This window comes from Marmota flaviventris, chromosome 9, assembly GCF_047511675.1.
Source record: "Marmota flaviventris isolate mMarFla1 chromosome 9, mMarFla1.hap1, whole genome shotgun sequence".
NCBI lineage: Eukaryota > Metazoa > Chordata > Mammalia > Rodentia > Sciuridae > Marmota > Marmota flaviventris.
In genome coordinates this window covers 128,130,914-128,154,191 of record NC_092506.1, presented here as the reverse complement: position 1 = coordinate 128,154,191, position 23,278 = coordinate 128,130,914, and the positions used below count along the sequence as shown (strand labels likewise).

The window sequence follows — 23,278 nt, the reverse complement described above, 5'->3', positions numbered from 1 at the left end:
AATTTGAAAATTCCCGTTCTTAATTACCATGATTTTCTCATCTGAAAATATGTATAATTTAGATCAAGAAATAAAAAATTACAAAATATATATTTTTGTGATAATGCCTGAGTTTTATATTGTGTTTCATAAATGTGGAGTATGTATACTTTTTTGAACTTAAATTACTTTTTCTGCAGAAGTAAATAATAGTATAATTGTGTTCCAAAAAACTACCTACATGATAGTCTACTAACTCTAATTTCAACTGTATTTACATTACAGACTGTGCAAATATTCCTGTGGTCAATATGTTATTTATTTACCTATTCTTATTTTAGGAACTGTTAACATTTATGGATATAGCCATTGATTTTACTGAAGAGGAGTGGGAATGCCTTCATCCTGCTCAGAAAAAATTATATAGAGATGTGATGCTAGAGAACTATAGAAACTTGGCTTTCCTGGGTAAGTTTAACTTCCCTTTAAAATTATTAATTACTAATTATTATTTAATTTACTTCTGTTGCAGAGTATATTCTGGGAACTTCTCTATAAAAATGAGTTTCAGATTTGTGTTTCAAAAAAAGGGCATTTTTAGTACAGATATTTTACTCTCTCTCTCTCTCTCTCTCTCTCTCTCTCTCTCTCTGTATATATATATATAATTTTACTTTTTAATCTGTCTCTTTCTTTGTGTGTTGCACATCCTTCACTTTAGATAAGTAGTACTTAGTATAATTTAGTGATGTAAACTATTGTAGACTACACATAGCAGCGGGCACAGTTGAGTCATTCAAATGTCAAGAAGAAAACCAAACTAAAAAATGTTGAAAGAGTAGTCACCCAGCAGAAGAAATTTTCAGAAGCTTAGGTTTATTTATTTTGATTGTAATCATTGAACACATACTGCCCTATATTTATCACATTTTCATATTCCTTGTTGTTCTCTGTTTTCTTCTTTAGTGATGTCCCAGTTTATTCAGATTAACCATCAAAACTTTGCTTTTGTTGTGAGGGCCAGCATGATCTGTTTAAAATCTTCTTGTGAGGAAACTTTAAAGGAACAAACAGAAGAGAGAAACGCACACACAGTGAAAAGGAAAAAAAAAAAAAAACTGGCCACCCCTCTTAACAGCTACACATATAATCCCCCAGAATTACATAGCTTCTGATACCATGACTACATTCTAACCCAGTGTTTCTTTAACCCCATGTGCTAGCTAACCAAGATTAGGTACAATTAATACAAATATAGAGCCCCTTCTCCCTAAGGAAATTACCACAGAAACTAGATAGTACACCTGTAGAGTTGTCTTAATATCTTCAGGGAGAAACTGCTGGGCATTACAATTGTGGTACGCAGGGTGCCAGTTACAATCACCCCCACACTTTCCTGTCTATTCCAAGATCAGAATACCTAATACCTCCCTCTTTTTTAAGGCCTTTTGAATAAATAATATTACTTATCTCCTTAATGCTGGTGGGGGCAAAAAATAGGGCAGACATAGACAACAGCAAGTTCCAACATCAGTAAACATCCACCTATGAATATTTTTGACCCAGATGAAATTGAGTAAACATGAAGTTAACCAATCCAAGAAGTCCAAAATCCATCATCTTGTTGAACCCTATGAATGATATCTTTAAGGTAATCTAAGCTTTTTGAAATAAAATTACTATTATAACTTTAATTGAAGGAACTCATGGTATTAAACTTCTGATATTCTTTATGATGTAACAATAACAGACAATCAATTGCAGCATAATTGTCAAGTATGGCATGACAATGTTGTTTTTGTTCTTCATTAAGCATATTTACATCCATGGAGGCATGACTAGTACTGTTTATGATAGCATAGGCGAGTTTCATAGTAGTTTTTTTAAGCCCATAGAGCTAGTCCAGGTAAACTCAGCAAGGAGAATGTCAAAGCGTTAAATTCTGCCTTAGAGAGAAGCTTCACTGAATCATCACAGTTTTTATCAAAAGGAATAGATCTTTTATGAATAAATTACACAGGATTTTGACCTATTAAATACTATGTGGATGGTAAGGACACATAATTCTGCTAAGACAACAATGAATACCATGAGATATTTTTGCAGGTGTATAACAATTTTATGCAAGTGAGTCAAGATATTGTAATGGGTTGTTGAAGTCCAGGATCTGGCAGTACTGAATTTCCCAGAGCTGGTGTACAAAAACAGAGCAAAATTGTTGTTAAGACCAAAGCATTTACAGAGTTTTGTGTGAGTTTAGCAATCAAAGCAGTAACAAAGTTATCTAGAGTACATTCTAACCCCATTTTAGCCAACACCTGTTGAGCTGAGGCTGTTGATGATTTTATATCTCAACAAGTAACTAGAATTTAAGTATTGTGGGGTCCTCTTTTAATGTTTCTCCTCTTTTGAAGATGAACTCTTATCTTCCAGGGTTAAATGAAACTTAGAAATCAGCTTGTGAAGTCACTGATGTACATTTGTAATTGCTATTTTTCAAGCATGAAGCTAGATTCCAAACAGGACATGTTAGCATAAGTGTAGCAGTCTATGCTTTTCCCCATGTGAGCAAAACCATTGGAGCTTGTCATGCTGGTCAGGTGGAACCTCATATATTACATAATTTTATTGGTAATGGCTGTTTGAGAATAAAATGTCTATTCAATGCAGATGGCCAATTTTGAGTATTAACTTTATGTTGTATATTGAGCACATTAACTGTAAATAATACAATATTTAATGCATATTAATATAATAGAGGCTAGATCTTTGTTTGTTTCTGTTTTAAAAGGCAAGTATTAGGATACAATTTGTGCACTCAACAAAAGCTCATCCAAAAAATTATGAGAAATTTCATGATTTAAAACTATATCTCACTGATTAAAAATTGTGCAAAAGGATGAGATGTAAAGGCAGGAGCATTATCCATATTTAAACAAATAGGGCCTCTAGGAGCAGATCATGCTTGGTTTCTTTCCATGCTCTCTGATGGAACTTACTTCACGTTTTCTATTGTAGATTCAATTCTGTTATTAAATTTTTTCTTTTGTTTTGTGTTTTGCAATAATGCATTAGTAATCATAAATATTTTGAAGTGAATAAATCATTATACTTCTACTTTGTAATTTTTAAATATTTTTTATTTTGATTTGTGATTTAATTTCTGGATCATTGTTATTTTATTGTGGCATGCTTGGATTCTTTTCACAATATATATATATATATATATATATATATATATATATATATATATATATATATATATATATATCCCACTTCTCTTTATATATCCTATAGATTTTTAATTTTTACAGTATTTTACAAGTTGCTTAGACTTGTCTTAAACTTGTTACTGCTTGATAAGCCTCTACCATATTTGTTGAATTTCAGATTTGCACACTAGGAATGCCCCTCTCATTTTTCGTAAAGAATTATTCACATAAACATTGTGCTCATTGATGTTAATATTTTTCAATTTCAGTCTCTAAACTTTTTTTAAATAGTTATTTAGTGTTCTTTGAGTAATTCATAACTGTCAGTATCCTAATGTTAAATTCTTAATGTTTTATTTTTGTTTTTATGTCTCGGATTTAGCCATGCTTCTCTATGTTTATATTTGCTGTACTATTTTTCATTTGTTCATTAAAGGAGCCATCAGTAGATTATATACTCCATTTTTGGGAAAAAAAAAGTATAAAAACTTTTAAATAAATAAAAATAGGCAAGAACAGTGCTGCATCTTTGTAATATTTGCTAATTGGGAGGTCATGCAAAAGTACGTCTTGTATGAGAGAAGTCACAGATATTTAGAAAGAGCATGGCTCAAACAATTTTAAAAAGACTTGTGTTGTAGTTTGTGATATAGAATTTTTGGGGTAATCTCAAGCATTACACATGAAACATTAAAAGTTGGATGACATAAAGATCCAGAATTGCCAGTACTAAGTATGTATCCATGAACAATTAAATCAGAAAATTGAAGAGATACCCCTGCTTTTGTGTTTAGTGCCAACATTTTTCTCAGTATTAAAGCTAGGGACTCAATGTGTGTGCCCATCAATGTCAAATGTTTAAAAATATGTACTCATATACTATTATTATTTAGTTATAAAACATTTTGTCTCTTAAAGTGTTATAAGAAATATATGAAGGACTTTGAATTATTAAGTTGTAGGAGCATTTGATTCACACGTGGAAGTCAGAAATTTAGTGAGCAAAATTTTGTCACCAGGCACTGTGTTTTGCGTAGGGTTGATATTATAGTAAAAGTCTCCATATTTTTATTTTATTGAGCATAATAGGGTCAAGAGTTTTATTTTACCACATAGTGAGTGTATTATGTTCTTCATAAATACTAGTAGAAGGAAAACAATACATTGTAAGAACAAAATTGATAATTATATGAAATAATGATTGTTAATTCATTCTATTTAGTCATTTAACCTTGTATATATAGTATAAATTACCATGATATATTTATAAATAAACAAAGTTGTATTTGTCAATAAAGGAAATTCTCATATCACACGAATGTAAAAATATAAAAATCAATTTATTATACTTGATTTTCATGTGTTGAATTCATCCAAATATTATGGCCACAGGCTATGCAAGGTTTTTATCGTCTTTTAAAATGTTGTTACAAAAAATTTTATTTACATATATGTATATTTCTCAGTAAATTTTTTGCTCATATTTCTTTTTAAGAGTCCATTGCCTCTTTGCCCTTGTTGAATATTTATGGTATTATCACTCAAAATCTACTAGTTATTTTCATGTCTCTATGTCATGGTAGACAAAAATCATTTTTTGGACACACTTTGAAAAACCCGGAAATGTTTGTATATGTTTTACATTTCTCTTATTCTACTGACAGTGAAGGTAGGTGGTAGATATTTCCTAAATACCCAATACTATCTTATGAAGGACAAAAGGGTGTTAAAGATTCTTTTCTACACTTTATTATATTACTCATCTTAATGATGTACTCCTCTTGGATACTGTGGTCTCTACAAGAATTTGGATAATATTCCCAAGGTAATTTTTTTTCTGTACATTTTTATTGAACTAATATATTTTTTGGATTTATGGTGACTTTGGACTTACTAATCTGCTACACTCCTGATGTACTTATTTTACCTTAATTTCATGTTATGTATGCAAAATATATTTATCCCAGTCTAATAGGTATTATTTTTTTAATTTTTGTTTATTTCAGCCATGACTCCTAATCATATCCAAGAATATTCACCAGAAAAGGGCCTAAAACATATATTACATGAAGTGATAAGTGCAAAATATGAAAGTTGTGATCTTGACTATTTACCACAAAGGGAAATATGGAAAACTACAAGTGAGAGTGAACAACAGAAATCGTATAAAAAATCAGGCCTTGTTCATCACCAGAGAATTTATACTGGAGAGAAGCTCTACGAATATAAAGAATGTTGCAAAGTTTTTAGTGAAAAAAAAGGTCTTATTTACCACAGAGGAAAACACAATGGAGAGAAGCCCTACAAATGTAAAGAATGTGGAAATGCTTTTGGTCAAAAATCAAACCTTATTCGCCACAGCAGAACTCACACTGGAGAGAAGCCCTACAAATGTAAAGATTGTGGCAAAGCTTTTGGTCAAAAATCACTCCTTATTTACCACAGCAGAACTCACACTGGAGAGGAGCCCTCCAAATGTACAGAATGTGGCAAGACTTTCGGTCAGAAATCACACCTTACTTGCCACATCAGAACTCACATGGGAGAGAAGCCTTACAAATGTAAAGAATGTGGCAAAGCTTTCAGTCTAGAATCACTCCTAATTTGCCGCAGGAGAACTCACATGGGAGAGAATCCCTACAAATGTAAAGATTGTGGCAAAGCTTTTGGTCAAAAATCAAGCCTTATTTGCCACATCAGAACTCACACTGGAGAGAAGCCCTACAAATGCAAAGATTGTGGCAAAGCTTTTGGTCAAAAATCAGACCTTATTTTCCACAGAAGAACTCACACTGGAGAGAAGCCCTGCAAATGTACACAATGTGGCAAAGCTTTTGGTTGAAAATCACACCTTATTTACCACATCAGAACTCACACTGGAGAGAAGCCCTACAAATGTAAAGATTGTGGCAAAGTTTTTGGTCAAAAATCAGACCTTATTTGCCACAGGAGAACTCACACTGGAGAGAAGCCCTACAAATGTACACAATGTGGCAAAGCTTTTTGTCGAAAATCATACCTTACTTGCCACATCAGAACTCACACTGGAGAAAAGCCTTTCAAATGTAAAGAATGTGGCAAAGCTTTTCGTCAAAAATCAAACCTTAATCGCCACAGCAGAACTCACACTGGATAGAAGCCCTACAAATGTAAAGAATGTGTCAAAGCTTTTGGTGAAAAATAAAACCTTATTTGCCACAGAAAAACTCACACTGGAGAGAAGCCCTACAAATGTACAGAATGTTGCAAAGATTTTGGTCACAAATCACACCTTATTTGCCCCAGCAGAACTCACACTGGAGAGAAGCCCTACAAATGTACAGAATGTGGCAAAGCTTTTGGTGACACATCAAACCTTATTCACCACAGAAGAAATCACAGTGGCGAGATGCCCTACAAATGTAAAGAATGTTGCAAAGCTTTTGGTCAAAAATAGACCTTCTTTACCACAGCAGAACTCACTGGAGAGAAGCCCTACAAATGTAAAGAATGTGGCAAAGCTTTTACTCAAAAATCAGGCTTTATTTGCCACAGACGAACTCACACTAAAGAGAAGCCTTACAAATGTAAAGAATGCGGCACAGCGTTCAGTCAAAAATCACAGCTTATTTGCCACAACAGAACTCACACTTGGGAGAAGCCTCACAAATGCAAAGTATGTGACAAAGTTTTTACTCAAATATTACACCTTATGTGCCACAGAAGAATTTACACTGGAGAGATACCTTACAAATATAAGGAACGTGGCAAAGCTTTCAGCAATAAAACAGGCCTTATTCACCACAACAGAACTCACACTGGAGAATAGCCATACAAAAGTGAATAATGTGGAAAAGCATTTAATAAAAAATAAAACTTTATTCACCACAGCAGAAGATATCCTGGTGAATGTGAAATGTGAATAAAGTAATAATACTTTTAAAGAAAGACTATCTTGGGGCTGGGGTTGTGGTTCCGTGGTAGAGTGCTAGCCTTGCATGTTTGAGACCCTGGGTTCGATCCTCAGCACCACATAAAAATAAATAACTGAAATAAAGGTATTGTGTCCAACTACAACTTAAAAGTAAACACTTAAAAAAAGAAAGATTACACCTTATTAACAACAGAATTTATACAGAAAAGAACCCCTACAAATTGAAACAATGCAGCAAAGTTTTTAATAAGAAATCAATTCTTTTCACCACTAGGCTACTTATTCTGGAAAGAATACATCTAAATGTAGAGAATGTAGAAACATTTTATATCATATATTACTAGACATCAGAGAAAACACACTGGAGAGAAGCTCTGCAAATGAGACCATTGTACCATTACTCTAAGAAAGGGACAGCATTTAATCCTCAACACAATAACCATGGCATAGAGAAAATTTTGTAATGTGAAAATTGACAATGTGACAATGCCTCTAAAATTTATTCACCAATACTCAGCACTTGTGGATACATACTGGTTAGAGAAAATACAAATGGAAAAAAAATGTAGCTACATGTTCTTAAACACTGCTTATTTTTGGAGAATTCATTATGCCCAGAAACTCTAAAAAGTTAAATAATATTTCCAAAATGTACTTAAATTTTAAATCATAGAACATCTGAAAACTCATACTAGTAGTGAACATTGAACAGATTTTGTCCAAAATGTATGCCTTATATAACAATGAGACATTTATAATAAATGTTAGAGTATAGTAAAGTTATTATCTATATATTACACCTTGATGTATATGAGGATCAGTAAAATACAGAACTCATTTAAGTTTAGAAAACAAGTAGTTGTCTTTAAATTTTGCTTAAATTTATTAAGCATTATCAAGTTATTTTGTGGAAATATCATATATGCATAGTGAAGAAACCTCATCTTTGAAAGAATATAATTGTTTTTCTAAATCAAAAATTACTATTTCACTTTTGAATACTGAGAAAAGAATTATATGAAATCTATTTTTGATGTTTAACACTCAAGTGTAATATTAAACTTTATTTGTGTGTGTGTGTGTATTTCAGTTTAAGTTTAGGTATTTTTATACACTGAGCCACATTCCTAAGCCCTCTCTCCACTTTTTCAAATTCTGAGACTGTCTTGCTCAGTTGCTTGAAACCACACTAAGTTGCTGAGGCTGAATTTAAATTTCTGAAATTACTCAGCTTCCCAATTTGCTTGGATTACAAGCATGGACCATCATACCAGGTTTACAGTGCATTTTTTAACCTATATTTAACTTATGTATGCAAAATGTCTTTAAAACTGAATATTTGTTTATGTGTTAACACTCATGTATTGCATCCTGTTGTTAAATGACAGACATCATAGTGTTCCACTTGACTAAATGTTCTATGTAACAGTAAAACATACTGTTGAGTGAATAATACTCTAGCATCTGTTAATACTTTTACACATTTTAATCAAACTTAATGTGGAATACAATTTGCATAAGTCAGATCATTATTTTTTTCTGTTTGTATTTATGTTGAAATTAAGAGTTATAAGAAGGATGTAGATATAGGAAAATAAGCCCCAGATTTTCATATCTTGATTTATAAATTTTAAAATTTTAACTTTTTAACATTTTAACATTTCCTAGTGATTTGAATAGACTGAATTTCCACAAACTTAAAGATAGCTCTTACATGAAAGAAGAGCTTTATCTTTCTTTTGTGCACAATGGCCTTCTAGACTTCATCCTCATTGGAGACATTTCATTTTTCATGGAATGAGGTCAATGATCAGTGTTTTCATGTACATTAGTAAATTCTGATGTCCTTGTTATTCTATAGGTTGTGTTATTTCAGGGCAGAAATTAGAGAAATGGATGTGGAGTCAAGGTTGAGTGAGGCCTTATACTTATGACAAAATAATCAATGAGCTATGTTTTATAGTCTCATTTTCTGAGGACCAAGTAGTAAGAGGTAAACTGAGAAGGTTGTATGTAAAGATTAAGTTTCTTATCATAAAATGTTGGCTTTTCAGGTACAATGGGGTAAAAGCTTCTTATACACAGAATCCATACAAAAATCATATTGAATATCATTCACAATTTTATTAACATTACATATAATTCATGAAGAACTGAGTTTACAGCAACAAAGGCCTAAGAACAAGATCTGGGGACATTGTGCACTCTCCAATATAGACATATTTATGCCAATTTAATTATACATGAAACTACTTTAAATGAGAAGTAAAATCAATTGGGTCAACACACAACAATATATAAATAAAAACTTGTAAAGACTTAAGCAAGAGACCAATAGTGGATGAAGTGTGGTTTCCAAATGCTAGGGCAATAATGGACATATAATCAGTTAAAGGTAATTGAAGAATGATAAGTTACCCACTTTGAGCTACAACAGCATTTGAATGAAAAAGAGTCACAAAGTAAGCAAAGATAATTCACTTCCATTTGTATGCTTTGTAATATTTTCTAAAAGTTTTCTGCATATTTTATTGCAGTAAAATTGGGGAAACAATCCAGAAAGTTAAAAAAGACAAGTATTCCTCCTCTGGTTTTAAAAAGCAAGAAAAGGAATAGAGAGAAATTTATTGAGCTAGAAAAATTTACTAGTTAGAGTTTAAAAAAAAAAAAGAACTGAGATTACCAGAGTCTAAGTATAATGTATTTCAGCTATCCCTGGCTGCACAGGGCATTTTTGCTTAACAAAGACTTTGTTCACGTATGTACGCTTAAAGAACATTGCTGTTTTCAGTCAGTCTTTTTCATTAATAACAATGATGTACCTTTCAACAGTTTCCAGCCACAAAAATACACAATTTCAGATATTTTCTGTTTCATCCTCTATATATTCTGCCACAATATTCACCAGGACAAGATAATATAAACCTTTTGGTAGTCAGATCAAGGCATTTACTTCTATTAATTTTAAGGCCAAACATATACTTCATAGAAAAGTATGATACATGGAACAACATAATTTTAGTTAGTAAAAATAATTTTTCTTCATGAAAAATATATCCCAACTCCTTTGTCTTGGGATTACATTGGAAAAATATGAGGTAATTATACTGGGTATTATGACCTTAGGCTATGAGCCTTAAAATACAAAAGAATATTAATGTTTATTTTTAAATATAGTTTTTATATTTAAAATATTCAAAATCCACAGCAATCAATGATACAAAAACATGAGAAAAACAACTACAGTTTGATGTCTCATCATGAAATTTCAATACCTGCTGTAGATTGCCTGTGGCTTCCACTTTTAATTTAAACAAATAGTAATTTTTCCATACAATTTGGGTGAAGTGGAGGACAAAATTTCCTGCATTGCTTTCCTGGGCAAGCCATCATACTTGAAACAACTGAATCCCAAATCAAAATATGTTTACTCTACAATCTAATTATATCAGTTCTTAACTCATCTAGCAAAAAACAAATCCACTTTCTTCTGGTTGAATATCTTGAGCTCAAAGATATGGAACCTGGGAGCTAAAAGAAGTATGGCATAAATAATGAGGTCTTTTTTTGCATAAGGCAAATTTCGCTTTTTTGTATTTGATTGTTCTGCCTGTGAAGATCTACATTTCTCTTCCTACAATGGTATTATGATTGATGGTGACTTGTATGATTACAGGAGGCGTAAAATGCAGCTACATGTGTTTAAGTCCTTTCACTGGTAAGAAAAAAAAATACTATAATTTGTACTCTAATAGGAGACTCAAAATGGTGCTGGACAAACCTATTTTTTTAATCTGCCTCTTTATTCATGGTTTTCTAATGGTTTTGATCTAGTCAATTCAGACTATTTCTGATTAATGGGTGTCATCAAGATGTAAATTCCCTCTATAATCATTAGCAATGAGACAATTCTTCCCATTAAAAATAAAAACATTCTCAAATAGTCTTTGCTATATTCTGAAGTACCACTCTTGCTTTTGCTTTACTAAACAAAACAAATTCCACATATTTGAGTCACAAAGTAAATGGCAATACATTAACCTAAGCACCATGAGGAATATAAGAAATACAAGATATCACCTTTGAAATATAAAAACAAATAAGAATCAGAAATGCTAAGCCATTACCATCTAAACTACACCAGAGCTTTTAAAATGTAATCTTAGATGTTCTACTCACTCTCATAGTAAGATGCCTTAGACACAAAGATATTTAATCACTCACTAAAGTCACTTAGTGAATGTATAACAGTTTTTATTCTAAAGCTTTTACCAAATTTTTTGATAATACATTGCAAAGTCTCAACTGTCTTCTTTAGAAATAAGACACAGAGGTTCTTTTAGTCTGTTTTATAATGTTATAGAAAAATACCAGAAGCAGGTCAATGTATAAAAAGAGATATAAATGCATAAAAATATTTTCTGAGAGGCTGGGGTTGTGGCTCAGTGGTAGAGTGCTCACCTGTCACATGAAAGAAGCTGGGTTCAATTCTCTGCACCACATAAAAATGAATAAATAAATAAAATAAAGGTATTTTGTCCAACTACAACTTATAAATAAATAAAAATATAGTTTTGAGTACATAGTTCTGAAGATTTAAGTGCACTGTATTAGAAACTTCTCAGCTCCTGTGACAGCTCCTTCACCTGCATTACACATGAGGTGGCATTATGGTGAGGGCTCATCTGAGAGGTAGAGAGAACATAATGAGACAGGAAGTCAGAGAAATTCAGAAAAAAGACTTGCTCTTTTATAACAACCGGCTTTAATAAGAACTATGTTGTGCCCCATGAAAGTTACATTAACCCTCTCCAAGAACATCTCCCCCAATGATCTAACCACAATTTACTAGATCTCACTTCTTAAACATTCCACTATTTTCCAACTCTCTCCCCTTGAAACTAAGTTCCAAACACATGAGCTTTTGGGGGACATACTCAAATTATAATGAAAGTAATATTAGAGAGACAATGGTAAAAATGAGACATAGAATGCCATTTCTTAGTAGTTATAAAGATTATAGATACTACAATAAAATGCTTTACAGTATAGAAATTATTTTAGGTTGATTTTTTTTATTTTAAAGAGAATAGGGAATTTAATTAAATTACTTTTTGAAGAATGAATGAATTTGAATGTGACAAGACTAATAGGCTAGTTATATTAAAATAAGGGAAAAGTCTGTGCAAAAACTCAATGAATATTTAGTAAACCATGCCTAAGTATAAAAACAGAATGCTGGGCTTTCTGATTATGCTATATCAAGCCAAAAGTTTACTGGCTAAAATCTGGTGGCCCTCAAAAGCAGAGCAAATATTCATATAAAAGATGCAGTGGACATCAGTCTCAAGAGTTTCCTACTTAAAATATCTGCTTCCAAATACTACATGATTCATAGTAATTCTCAGGAGTAATATATTTCTTTCAATTTCAATTTTTAGCTTTCTATATAGTTACCACACCATCTCATGGCCACATCAATATTTTCTTGAACTTCTTCATATATTAATCTATACACTATCTCAGATATGTTTGTTTCTAGATTGTCAGCGATCCCTTCTAGTGAATTCTGAGATGTGTGAGAGGTTGAACAAGCATAGAAATATGCTTATGAAATATAAGCCATGTTGTAGGTGGGAAGTAAAAGGAGAAAAGAAGCAAAAGTCCTCATCTAAACTTGAATGTGCTGATACTACACAAGGTTATTCCAATGATGTCTGGTTTGAGGTAGGGAAGCAACTTTTCTTATACATTATGACACAAAGTTCATCAAATATGGTTGTTACAGACTTTTAGAGAACACCTAAATTTTTCTTAGTAATTTCTACATTGAAAAATGACTGTTCCCTTTAAACAAAACTATCCATTGCAATAAATCTGAAATAGTTCTTTAATATTGCAAAACAGAAAATTGATAGCATTATTCACTGAATGCTAATATTTTCCAATAACACCTCACACCACAATTTATGTACCTTATATAGATTAACACCTCTAGGGGTTCTTAACACAATGGATAGATAATTAAAGAGTGAAATGAGACTCAGAAACAACTAATTATAGTAAAAATTATTATTACCTTATTTCAAATACTAGTGCACCCTTTTGCTTTTGTTTTCCCAAAAGTTCATTTTTTTTAACCTTTGGTATGATATTTCACTTTATTTAAATAACATAATAAATAGTACTGTTTTTTCATATGTACTCTCTGATGCATCTCAAATATATTTGCATACCCCGAGACCTTAGCAGATTTCTATACACATTATTCACTAGAGAAGCAGTAGTTACTTCTGAAATCTATATTGCTCTTTTCAAATGAGGTCTTGCAGTTTTTTTAAAAAAAAATATCTGAAATAATTATCATGAACTTATTTCAAATTAGCATATAGTAAGTGCCTGACAAATATTTGTGAAAAAGAATGAAGAAATAATAAGAGCATTTATATAATCTGTACAATATGGTATGTGGTATTTCATGATTTTCGCTACAACTTATTGAATATTATAACAATCTTACTATGTAAGTAAGATGCGGGTATAATGAACCAATAATAAATTTAAAAATCGTGCTGCATTGTTAGTAATTCACCAAACAATTTTTTTCAAAAACAGACACTCTGATGTGTTTTTTGTCAACTATTATATTATGAATGAATGAAGCTCAGTAAATGAATAATTTGAACTATGTACTTGCTTAGCGTGCCTGTCATTCATTGTAAAAAAAAAAAAAAAAAAAAAAAAAAAAACCTTTAGCTATATAAAATTTTAATATTGTATATACCATTGTAATATAATGGAATTTTAATAAAATGTACATTAATAATGCTGAAGTCTTTCATTGAGTCTTATATCAGTTTATGAAATAAACTTACTATGTGTGATTTCCTCAATTCTAAGTGTCTTATGTTTTAAGAAACTGTATGGACAATGCAAATTAAAGTTAACATACTAATATCAAGAGCAGAAGCACCACAGGAAAGATGAAAACAAAGAATTGGGAGATTCCACCATTGTAGATGTAATTTTCTCAACATCTTTTCAATGTACCTAACCCACTATTGATACCAAAATTAATGAGCAAACTCTTCTCATGCTGATTGTGCATGATGCTATTATATAAAATGAAAACAAGCAAATGTGTCAGAGATGCATTTTACAACATTAGTTGAAAATACAATTGATTGATCAGTATCTCACTGTGTTTTACCCCAGAAGAAACCTTCTCAGTGTGCAAGATAAATGGGTAAAAGTTAAAAAAAATCAAGTAAAATTTATGTTAAAGAATCACAACTATTTTTTCTTGAGGAAAATGTTAATGTCTTTTTGAAACAACATGTCAATAAACTGTGCCCTATCACTTAAAGGAAAGCAATAATTCTGATAAATTTCTTCATTTTATTCTTTGAATATGCCAAGTATTCTTTAGCAAACTTCCACATATATTGTTTAATTTCACAGGTGTAAATTATATCTGGTTTTCTAGAAATTGCTACTTATTTAATATAAATTTGTTGAGAAATTCTTTCTGAATGTGCTGATAGTGAAATATAGTGAGGAATGGAAGTCATTTAAAGCTCTATAAATTGAAATCACAGAATGGTGGGAGGAAACTGTATATAATCATGAGAAACATATTGAGTACTATGAATTTGTTTCAGATATTTATTTCCCTTAGTTTCCACTTTTCACATAAGCAAGTGCTTTTAAATGAAGCTGACTATTAAATATCATAGAAAAGGCCATCAGAGAAATCAGAAGAAGAAATTTAAAAGAGAAACAATCAAATCATAAACATCTGGTTGAAACAAGAACTGGCCAAATGTTGGATCTTAGCTTTTGACTTTACTAAATTTTCTCCTATCTTTTTTTTTGTTGTTTGATTATGACTAAGAGGAAGGTATTTCGATTAAAACACTTACCGGAAAAAATTTATAGCAATTTGTTTTTTCTAAAACACGGATGAAATTGACTTGCTAACTCAGGATAGAATCTAATGCGTAAATCTTGTTATGGTAAGAAAAAAAAAGTATAACTACTCAACATGAATATTTGCCTTTTCAAAAAAATATTAGGGTCAAAACCAATTTAGTAAGATAGTATTGAGTATTTTATATCAAAGAAAATGCAAAAATATTTAAAATAATTTTGATTATTAGATGCATGTAAAAAAAAGTAGTGTCCAGGCCTGATGTGGTGGTACATACCTGTAATCCTAAATATCATAGGGGCTGAGGCAGAAGGATCACAACTTCAAGACCAGCCTTGGTAACTAAGTGAGACCAGGTCTCAAAATAAAATATCAAATAATTTTGTATATATATATATATGAGTGATAAAGCACCCCGAGTTCAATCCCCAGTGCCATATAAAACAGTAGTTTCCAAAATTTACACCCAGATCAGCAGCCTACACTCTATCTGCAACTATGTAAAGTTTTAAAAGGAAACTAAATTTAGCCATATCTACTATGAGTTGTTTGATTATATTGATCATAATATTGAAATATAAATAGAAGACCCTACACAATGTTTTAGGTGTTCCCATTATTTTTTTATAATTGCAATGAGAGAGGGAGGAAAACCAATTTAACTTATGGGGCCACTTCTTTTTCTTCAGGCCTAATTAATCAAATATTAAAAGGATTTAGCATTTAACTGATTATCATTTACGGTATGTGTTCTGGGATTTCTTGCTTAATTTACATTGGACACTTTATTATTTCTGAGTATCAGCATCTGTACAGGCCACCACACCCACTCTATTTTTTAATAGTTACAAGTCCCTGTGTTCATGCTTCCTCAGTTATTCTCTTTAAAAAATAATTATGTGTTGCATTCTTTGTCTACAGAAAATTTATGAAGGTTAAAAACCCATAAGCATTTTCACAAATTTGACTTTAAGATACTTTTCATCACAAAACACACACCAAAATTAAGAATGATTTCTTTATCGAATTTATTAGCCTTTCTGACATCCAATATCAGGACATGAATGCTGCTCATGGAGGGATGTTCTTACCATCAAGAACAATCAGTACTACTTTCTTCTTTCCCATTAAATTTTACAAAAAGTGCACATTTTACTGTGTTTCATATACAGAACTTGGCTTTCCATTATTTGTGTTTAGTATGTTTTTACTTTCTTTTTTTCATCATTTGTTTTTCCTGTATTTTCTAATATTCATTTTTTATGGTGAGAAAAAATAGACCACTAGAATCTTCTAACATTTGCTACATTCAATCACTTGACTACTCACTAGCTAATATTTCTATTAAACCATCATTTTAAAGGTAGGACTGAGGTATGCTAAAAAACTATTTTCAAGGTCTACTGCAGAATAAGCATAACTTTCTTGAGCTCTGCAGTTAGAGCCACTGTTTCTGTCCACCAACTCTGCTCTCTTTTTAATTTTTTTTCTTCTATATTGAGTAACTCTCTTTGAAATGAGGCATGGGAAATAGCTTTTTAGATTTTTATTATTTATGAAAATCTATTTTTATTTATCATTGATGGACGATCTGCTTCATTTTAGAATACCAGATTGAATACTATTTTTCCTTTAACTCTTGTGCTTATTCTGTATTTATCATATATAATCCATCATTAAGGATAAATTCTTGGGTTTTATTCTTGCTTTCTTGAAGCTGACCATGGTTTTTCATTTCAGGATATTTTCTTTGTTTTAAGCATAGCTACTTGAGAAAATCTGGAGATATATTTAGCATATTTAAAATTTATTTTCTTGATTATTGTATTCAATCAAAATGGAATATTTCCAGACCTAATTTTCTTTTCAGTATATACATGTAGGAAAATGGATAAAATATGGAAAATAATATATCTGTTTTTCAGACCAAAAACAGGCATAGCAGGTGAGTGAAACCATAAGCAATAAGTGCAGACTGGTTAGGCAAACTATAACTTTATTTTAAAAAATGAATCTTAATAAGCACAGTTTGATAAAATGCTGTTAAAACTTATGGGTAAAGGGAAGTAAAAATAATCAAAGTATACCACTGTAAGAAATAATTGAGGTCTGGCACCTGAGAACAGACTGTGGGGGGAACTTCATGTTATAATAGGAAAGAATTCCTCACTTTCCCTTCACCCTCTCACCCACGTAACCTCACCAGAAACCACCAAGATGCCCAGAATAAAATGTTTCAAGTTCAATAGTCACAATCGTTCCAAATACAAAAAGCAGTTACAATTCAACTGAACAAAGAAGCTAATGTGCAAAGTTAAGGGGATCTGAGACATCATATAAAAAGTTAGGTTAAGGATAATTCTGTTTGTTTTTTTTTCTCTTTTTTGGTGTGTGTGTGTGTGTTTTGTTTTGTTCCAAGGGTGTGGCTATTCCTTGGTCACCTGAACTCAGAAAAGAAACTGTTATTTTGATGAAGTGTTAGTGGGTGACCCACATTGAAATCAGACAAATATTAAAAATTTTTTTAAAAGCCTATTAATCTGCTTGAATCAAATGTATGAAATATGACATGTAAAGAGCTTTGTAATGTTTTGAACAACTAATAATAAAAAAAATAAAAATAAATAAATAAATAAAAAGCCTAATTACAAAAAAAAAATGTTGCTACTTTCTCCCTCTACATTTTACTTTTTAAAGTATCTTTTTTTTAAAAAAAATATTCATTTTAGTTTTAGGTGGACACAATATCTTTATTTTTTTCACATGGTGCTGAGAATCAAACCCTGTGTGTCATGCATACTAGGCAAGCACGCTACTACTTGAGCCATATCCCCAGCCCTAAAGTATCTTTTTTTAAGTTATGATTTTTATTTTTTGTCCTGAAAAGTAGACAGTAAAACAGCTTCTGGAAAAATTTACAACCAACTGCATGAGGGTCTGGGAAGCTGAGAGGCTGAAGCAGGGCTGGGGGGGAGCAGACTGGAAGTCTGACTAAGGAGCAGGCTTCCCTTAGTCACTGGAGGCCAATTATAACTAAAAAGAGACAAAAATCAATAAGTGTTTGTAAACCAGGAAATGACACAGATTATCAAGTTAGTGTCAGTTATAAAAATTTATATAATCATGAAATTAGAGAAACCATGAACAGGATTAGAAAAATAATAGATGTAAATTATATTTTTAGAAGTTTATTTGTGATACATAAAAATAAAGATTTTAAATGGAAGGCAGAGAAATATGCAAGTCATATAGTACTTCACAAACCTTACTTCAGTTACAAAAGTATAATCAATTGATAACTTCTACTTATTTTACTCTCTATCTTCCTTGGCATTTCACCTGAGGTCACATTTGTAGATAGTGACCAATAACTAAGCAAATAACTAACCAAGAAGATAGTCACTGAAGTTACACTCTTTCTGAGAAAACCCCAATCAATTTCAGAGCAAAGGTGTGATACAACACCTATTCATTTCTTTCTTTGGGAAAAGGTCCCTTTTGTGAATCAGATAGAAGAGGAAATTGGCCAACCTCTATCAAAATATTACTAGAAATAAATATGAGTTATCTTCATTTAGAAGTGAAGTGAAATAAAATAACACCATTGTACAGTATCTTTCAGGATTACCCTTGAAAAATAAAAAATGAAAAAAAAAAAAAAAAACTCTTTCTAAAGAGCATAATACTTGGCAGCACACTTCATCCTTAATTTCATGTGGAAAAATAAGTTACCTCAGGTAAGAAGGTACATAAGAAGGTACATAAAATAATAAGAAGAAATCAAGACTTGGTCAAGGATTTAGAAGGAACTTTGAAGACTATAAAATTTGGGGGGTACAGTAATAAGGACGGATCTCTGAGAGAGACAATGAAGTGTAAATATAATGGGATTTCATGCTATCACATACCAAAGCACATACATCATGGATATTGTACAAGACAACCTAGTCGACAACTGGACTTGGCTAGTTGTTTTTATCCAGCCTCTGATGCCGCACAGGATGAATGAGGACTGAGTAAAATAGTGGTTTCCAGTCACCATATTTTATCTATCAAATGCTTCTTCCAAATATCTAGCCAGCTAGGAGGAGAGATCTATCTCTAGGTTCCTGTTAAAGCATCATTCTTTTCTTCATTTTCTCATAATAAATTAACAAGTGGATGTCTTTTAACCCAGAAATAATTTTAACCAGAAAAACCCAAACATTTTTTTTTTTTTTAATTTTGTTTTTACAGACAATAAATGCTAAGCAAGTACCACTAATAAAGTGTCAATACATCATGCCTAAAATCGAATCAGGTCACACTTAACAAAAATAAAGATATTACTATTGGTCTATGACCATGGTATCCACTGTATTATCATCTAAAAAATAGAAACAAAAAGCTGCTGGCCTGGTAGAATTCTGGAACAGGTGATGGTGTTGCTAACACTTCTTAAATTTCACATCATTATATCAGGTTGTGCTACCAAGAGACACAATATATAGATCCAGGAACCAGAGTGTCAAAGTTTAAGAGTCTTAACTCACCATCACTCCTATTAATGCACTTGGCAATCATATTTTCTTACATCATGCGTCTGCATCCTCCACTTTTAGAAATCCTAATTATTTAAGAGGACCCTTTACCAACAGGATGTTTAACAAAATTCCAACTAAAATTTAAACTGCACCTGAGGACTCTAAATTCTATGTACTAAGAAAACAGAAAGCAAGAGGAGAAATTACAATCCTAGGTAGGTCAATTCACTCTCCTCACCAGAAGGACATTGATTCCATGTTGCAATGCTAAGCAAGTACCACTAATAAAGTGCCAATACATCATGCCTAAAATTGAATCAGACCACACTTAACAAAAATAAAAATATTACTATTGGTCTGTGACCATGGTATCCACTGTATCCAAATATAAAAATCTATTGTATATTTGAAGATAAAAATCAGATGATTCAATTTGAAAACAGATGATCCAATTCTCTATTTTTTAGTATTCACTTTCCATACATGAATTGTAAAAGGATCAGTGCAGTAGTTGTGTCTTGAGAAAATTATAGTGAGGAGCCTCAAATGATTTGGGGATGAGTATAGAGACCAAAAGAAGTATGTTTAGTGGGTCTAAACTGAACAGAGGAAGAGACATAAGATGACTATTAATTTGACATTCAGTCTACACAGCTGTCAAAACTGTAATTAATTGCACTGTTTTCCATTCTTATAAGTTTTCTTCAGGAATAGAGTCTCACCAGTACCATAAACTAAGTACAGAACTTGGACTGAAAAGTGAGTTTTTGTGGTGTTACTACAGGGAACTATGCTTTATGGCACCATTAGGACTGAAGGATTCATTTCCCAGACAATTGCTGAAAGTGGTCTTTTCAAAATATTTTCATTAGTAGAAGATAGTTTTTCTGGCTGTTACCATTTAAGGTTTCCTAAACTCAAGACCGTTTGAGACTCATGTAAATCACACTCCATGTCTCAAGTATGAAAATACAAGAGTGCAAGACAGATCCATAATTTCACTTTGAGTAAGCAGAAGCCTCCTTTGAGATTAGACTGCAACCCCAGAGTCTGTGTACGCAAATGTGCTTCCTTCCCTTTATTTCCATTGTGCTGATCTGAAGCACACTAACTTATGGACTTCCAAGGTGCCTAGTCATGGTCTTAATCCACCTCCTGGAAAGCCCTAATTAGAACTCAAATGCATCCTTCATCTACTTCCAGACTTTCTGTTTTCCAGAAGGTGTTTAATTGATAGATAAAATATGGTGACTGGAAACCACTATTTTACCCAGTCCTCATTCATCTTGTGCAGCATCAGAGGCTGGATAAAAAACACACACCCTGGTTTTCCTGTGGACTTGATGCACAACATTTCCAGAAGTTCTTTAAAGTCTTTTTGTCACTGAAGATTACCTCCTCTTTTCATTGTGGAGGTTTGTCTCATTTTATGCTTCTCTTTTACTGTTACTTTAATTCATTGTCAGTAAAATAGACTTGTATATTTGAAGATCCAGATCTCTAAGTAAAATAGTTAGTTTATGGGCTTATAATACACAATCAAAAATTTTCAATACATTTAAATATAAATTTAGATCCATGATTAAAATTGGAGGAAATAAAATAGGCTTTATTAGGATGTAATTCTGCACTACAAAATTATCTTTTTTTCACAAAGGATAAGAATTTTGGAAGATAACATAACACTAAAAAAAAAAAGAATCACTATTTTTTATATATAGATGTGCTTGAAAGAGAATAAAAATTTCACCATAAATTGATGATATAATATAAAACAAAAAGCTTTATAACCAAGTTCTGTTTATTTTTGACAAAACATATTTGAAGCAAAAATACCAAATCCATGAATCTCCTCAAAACACTATACAGTGAATAGCATTTCTACACAAAACATATATTTTTATGATATTATGTAAATTTTCTAGACATAGATGTAGAGGTTAAATACACTAATATTATTTCTCAAGGCACATTTATTTTGAAGCACAGTTCCATAAATCTGCAAATAAAATTAAATTTTACTTATTATACACAGATCAGTACCGCAAAAATGACCAAATACCTGGATATATTTCCTTTGACAGATTTCTCTTTCCTAAACAATAAGGTCAGCTTTAATATAATATATCTCCTACCTTTTCAGTGACACAGAATTTTTAAATTTTAAGCAAACTTCTCCAATAGGCTCAAAATTCACCATATAACTATGGTACTAATACAATTAGTTATGGATGATGTTACAAGAAAAATTCTTAGTTCTTTTAAGAGAGTTTTTTGAAATGAAACACTATATCAACACATGATCCTTCAAACAAATTACGATAATGCATGCACAGCAATAAATTTGGAATAAAGAAGGTATAGACATTTATTCGCTACAGGACTTTGAAAACACATGCTTTGGACCTAAAAGACAGTTATTTTGCTTTGTAATTGCAGCACATTTTATAGCTTTGTGAGGAGTTTTAGTTCTAAATTTTTGTTTTGTGATCTCACGTGCTTCATGTATTTAGATGTATTAATGTAATATATGCTTATATGAGTTATATGCCTCTTTCTATTTATAGAATTAAAAAAAAAACTCTTGGTAATCATACAGTTTCTAAATTAGAGAGCAATTACCATGCAAGCTAGAAAATGCACAGTGGCTTAAAGAACTCCTCATTCCAGAGTCTAGCCTTAGAGTTTTCTCATAGTCGAAGATCAATAAATTTATATGGATCATAAAGTTAAGATCTGTTTAAACTTAAAGTAAAGAAATAGGAAGCCAGACAGGTGCTTATTCACAGATGTCAAGCTGTCATTACTGGGAAACCCAAGGAGTCCTAAAGTGCAGTCTGTCTCTCTGATTGATGTAGTTATGTAAAATTCAAGTCCTGCTTTACTTCCCCAAAACTTTGGCTTTCCTTTGTCATTTTGTTCTTTGTGTTTCAGTGACCAGAGAAAGAGATATGTTTACACTTATTTGTTCATGCTAAAGACAAAAAACAAACAAACAAACAAGCAAAAAAAGAACTTACAAACAACCGAGTTTGTAAAAAAATCAGAAATTTAAGTACAGTGATCAGGGTAGAATGGGATTCTACTGACCTAAATGTTCCTTTAAGAAAAATTAGATTCAGACATTTTCATTGTGACAGAAATGGGAAAGGGTATATATGTATGTATATAGTCACATATATATACACACATGAAACTAATACATAAAGAATGAATTAACACAAATATTCCTCCTCTAAACTTGGAAATTATATTCCTGTTTATTTTTAATCGGGAATGGGAAATTACTAGTACATTCATTTGATTTTCAAAAACATTTAGTGTGCTTCCAAACCCTTTTATCATGATTCTCTCATTTGTCATTTCCTAACTGAAAGAGTACAGGATCAGGAAATTTTTAATCTTTTGAGTTAAATTGGATCCAAAGACTTTATGAGAAATATAATTAGTTTATGGCATTGTTATATTGCCCTCTATGAAATGAAGTTTTGAACATAGAATATCATTTCATTCTTAAAATTTAAAAAAAAATATATAATTACTCAAATTATAGAATTCACATCAATAGTAGTCCTATTTTATTTTTTTAATATTACAGAAGCAAGTTTATAAAAAATGATAAATTACAGATGGAGATATGGCTCAGTGGTGGAGCACTTGCCTAGCATATGTGAGGTCCTTGGTTTTATCCTCAGCACCACATGAAAATAAAATAAAATAA

General features: G+C 31.5%; 1 protein-coding gene across 1 annotated transcript in view; it reads right to left on the bottom strand.

Moving 5' to 3' along the window:
- Nucleotides 1-20,511, bottom strand: part of LOC139707026 (kanadaptin-like) — a 32,954-nt gene extending 12,443 nt beyond the window's left edge. Inside the window, 1 exon segment of the mRNA XM_071617009.1 lies at nucleotides 20,456-20,511. Coding sequence (XP_071473110.1) covers nucleotides 20,456-20,511 — 56 coding nt within the window.
- Between the last annotated feature and the right edge of the window lie 2,767 nt (nucleotides 20,512-23,278).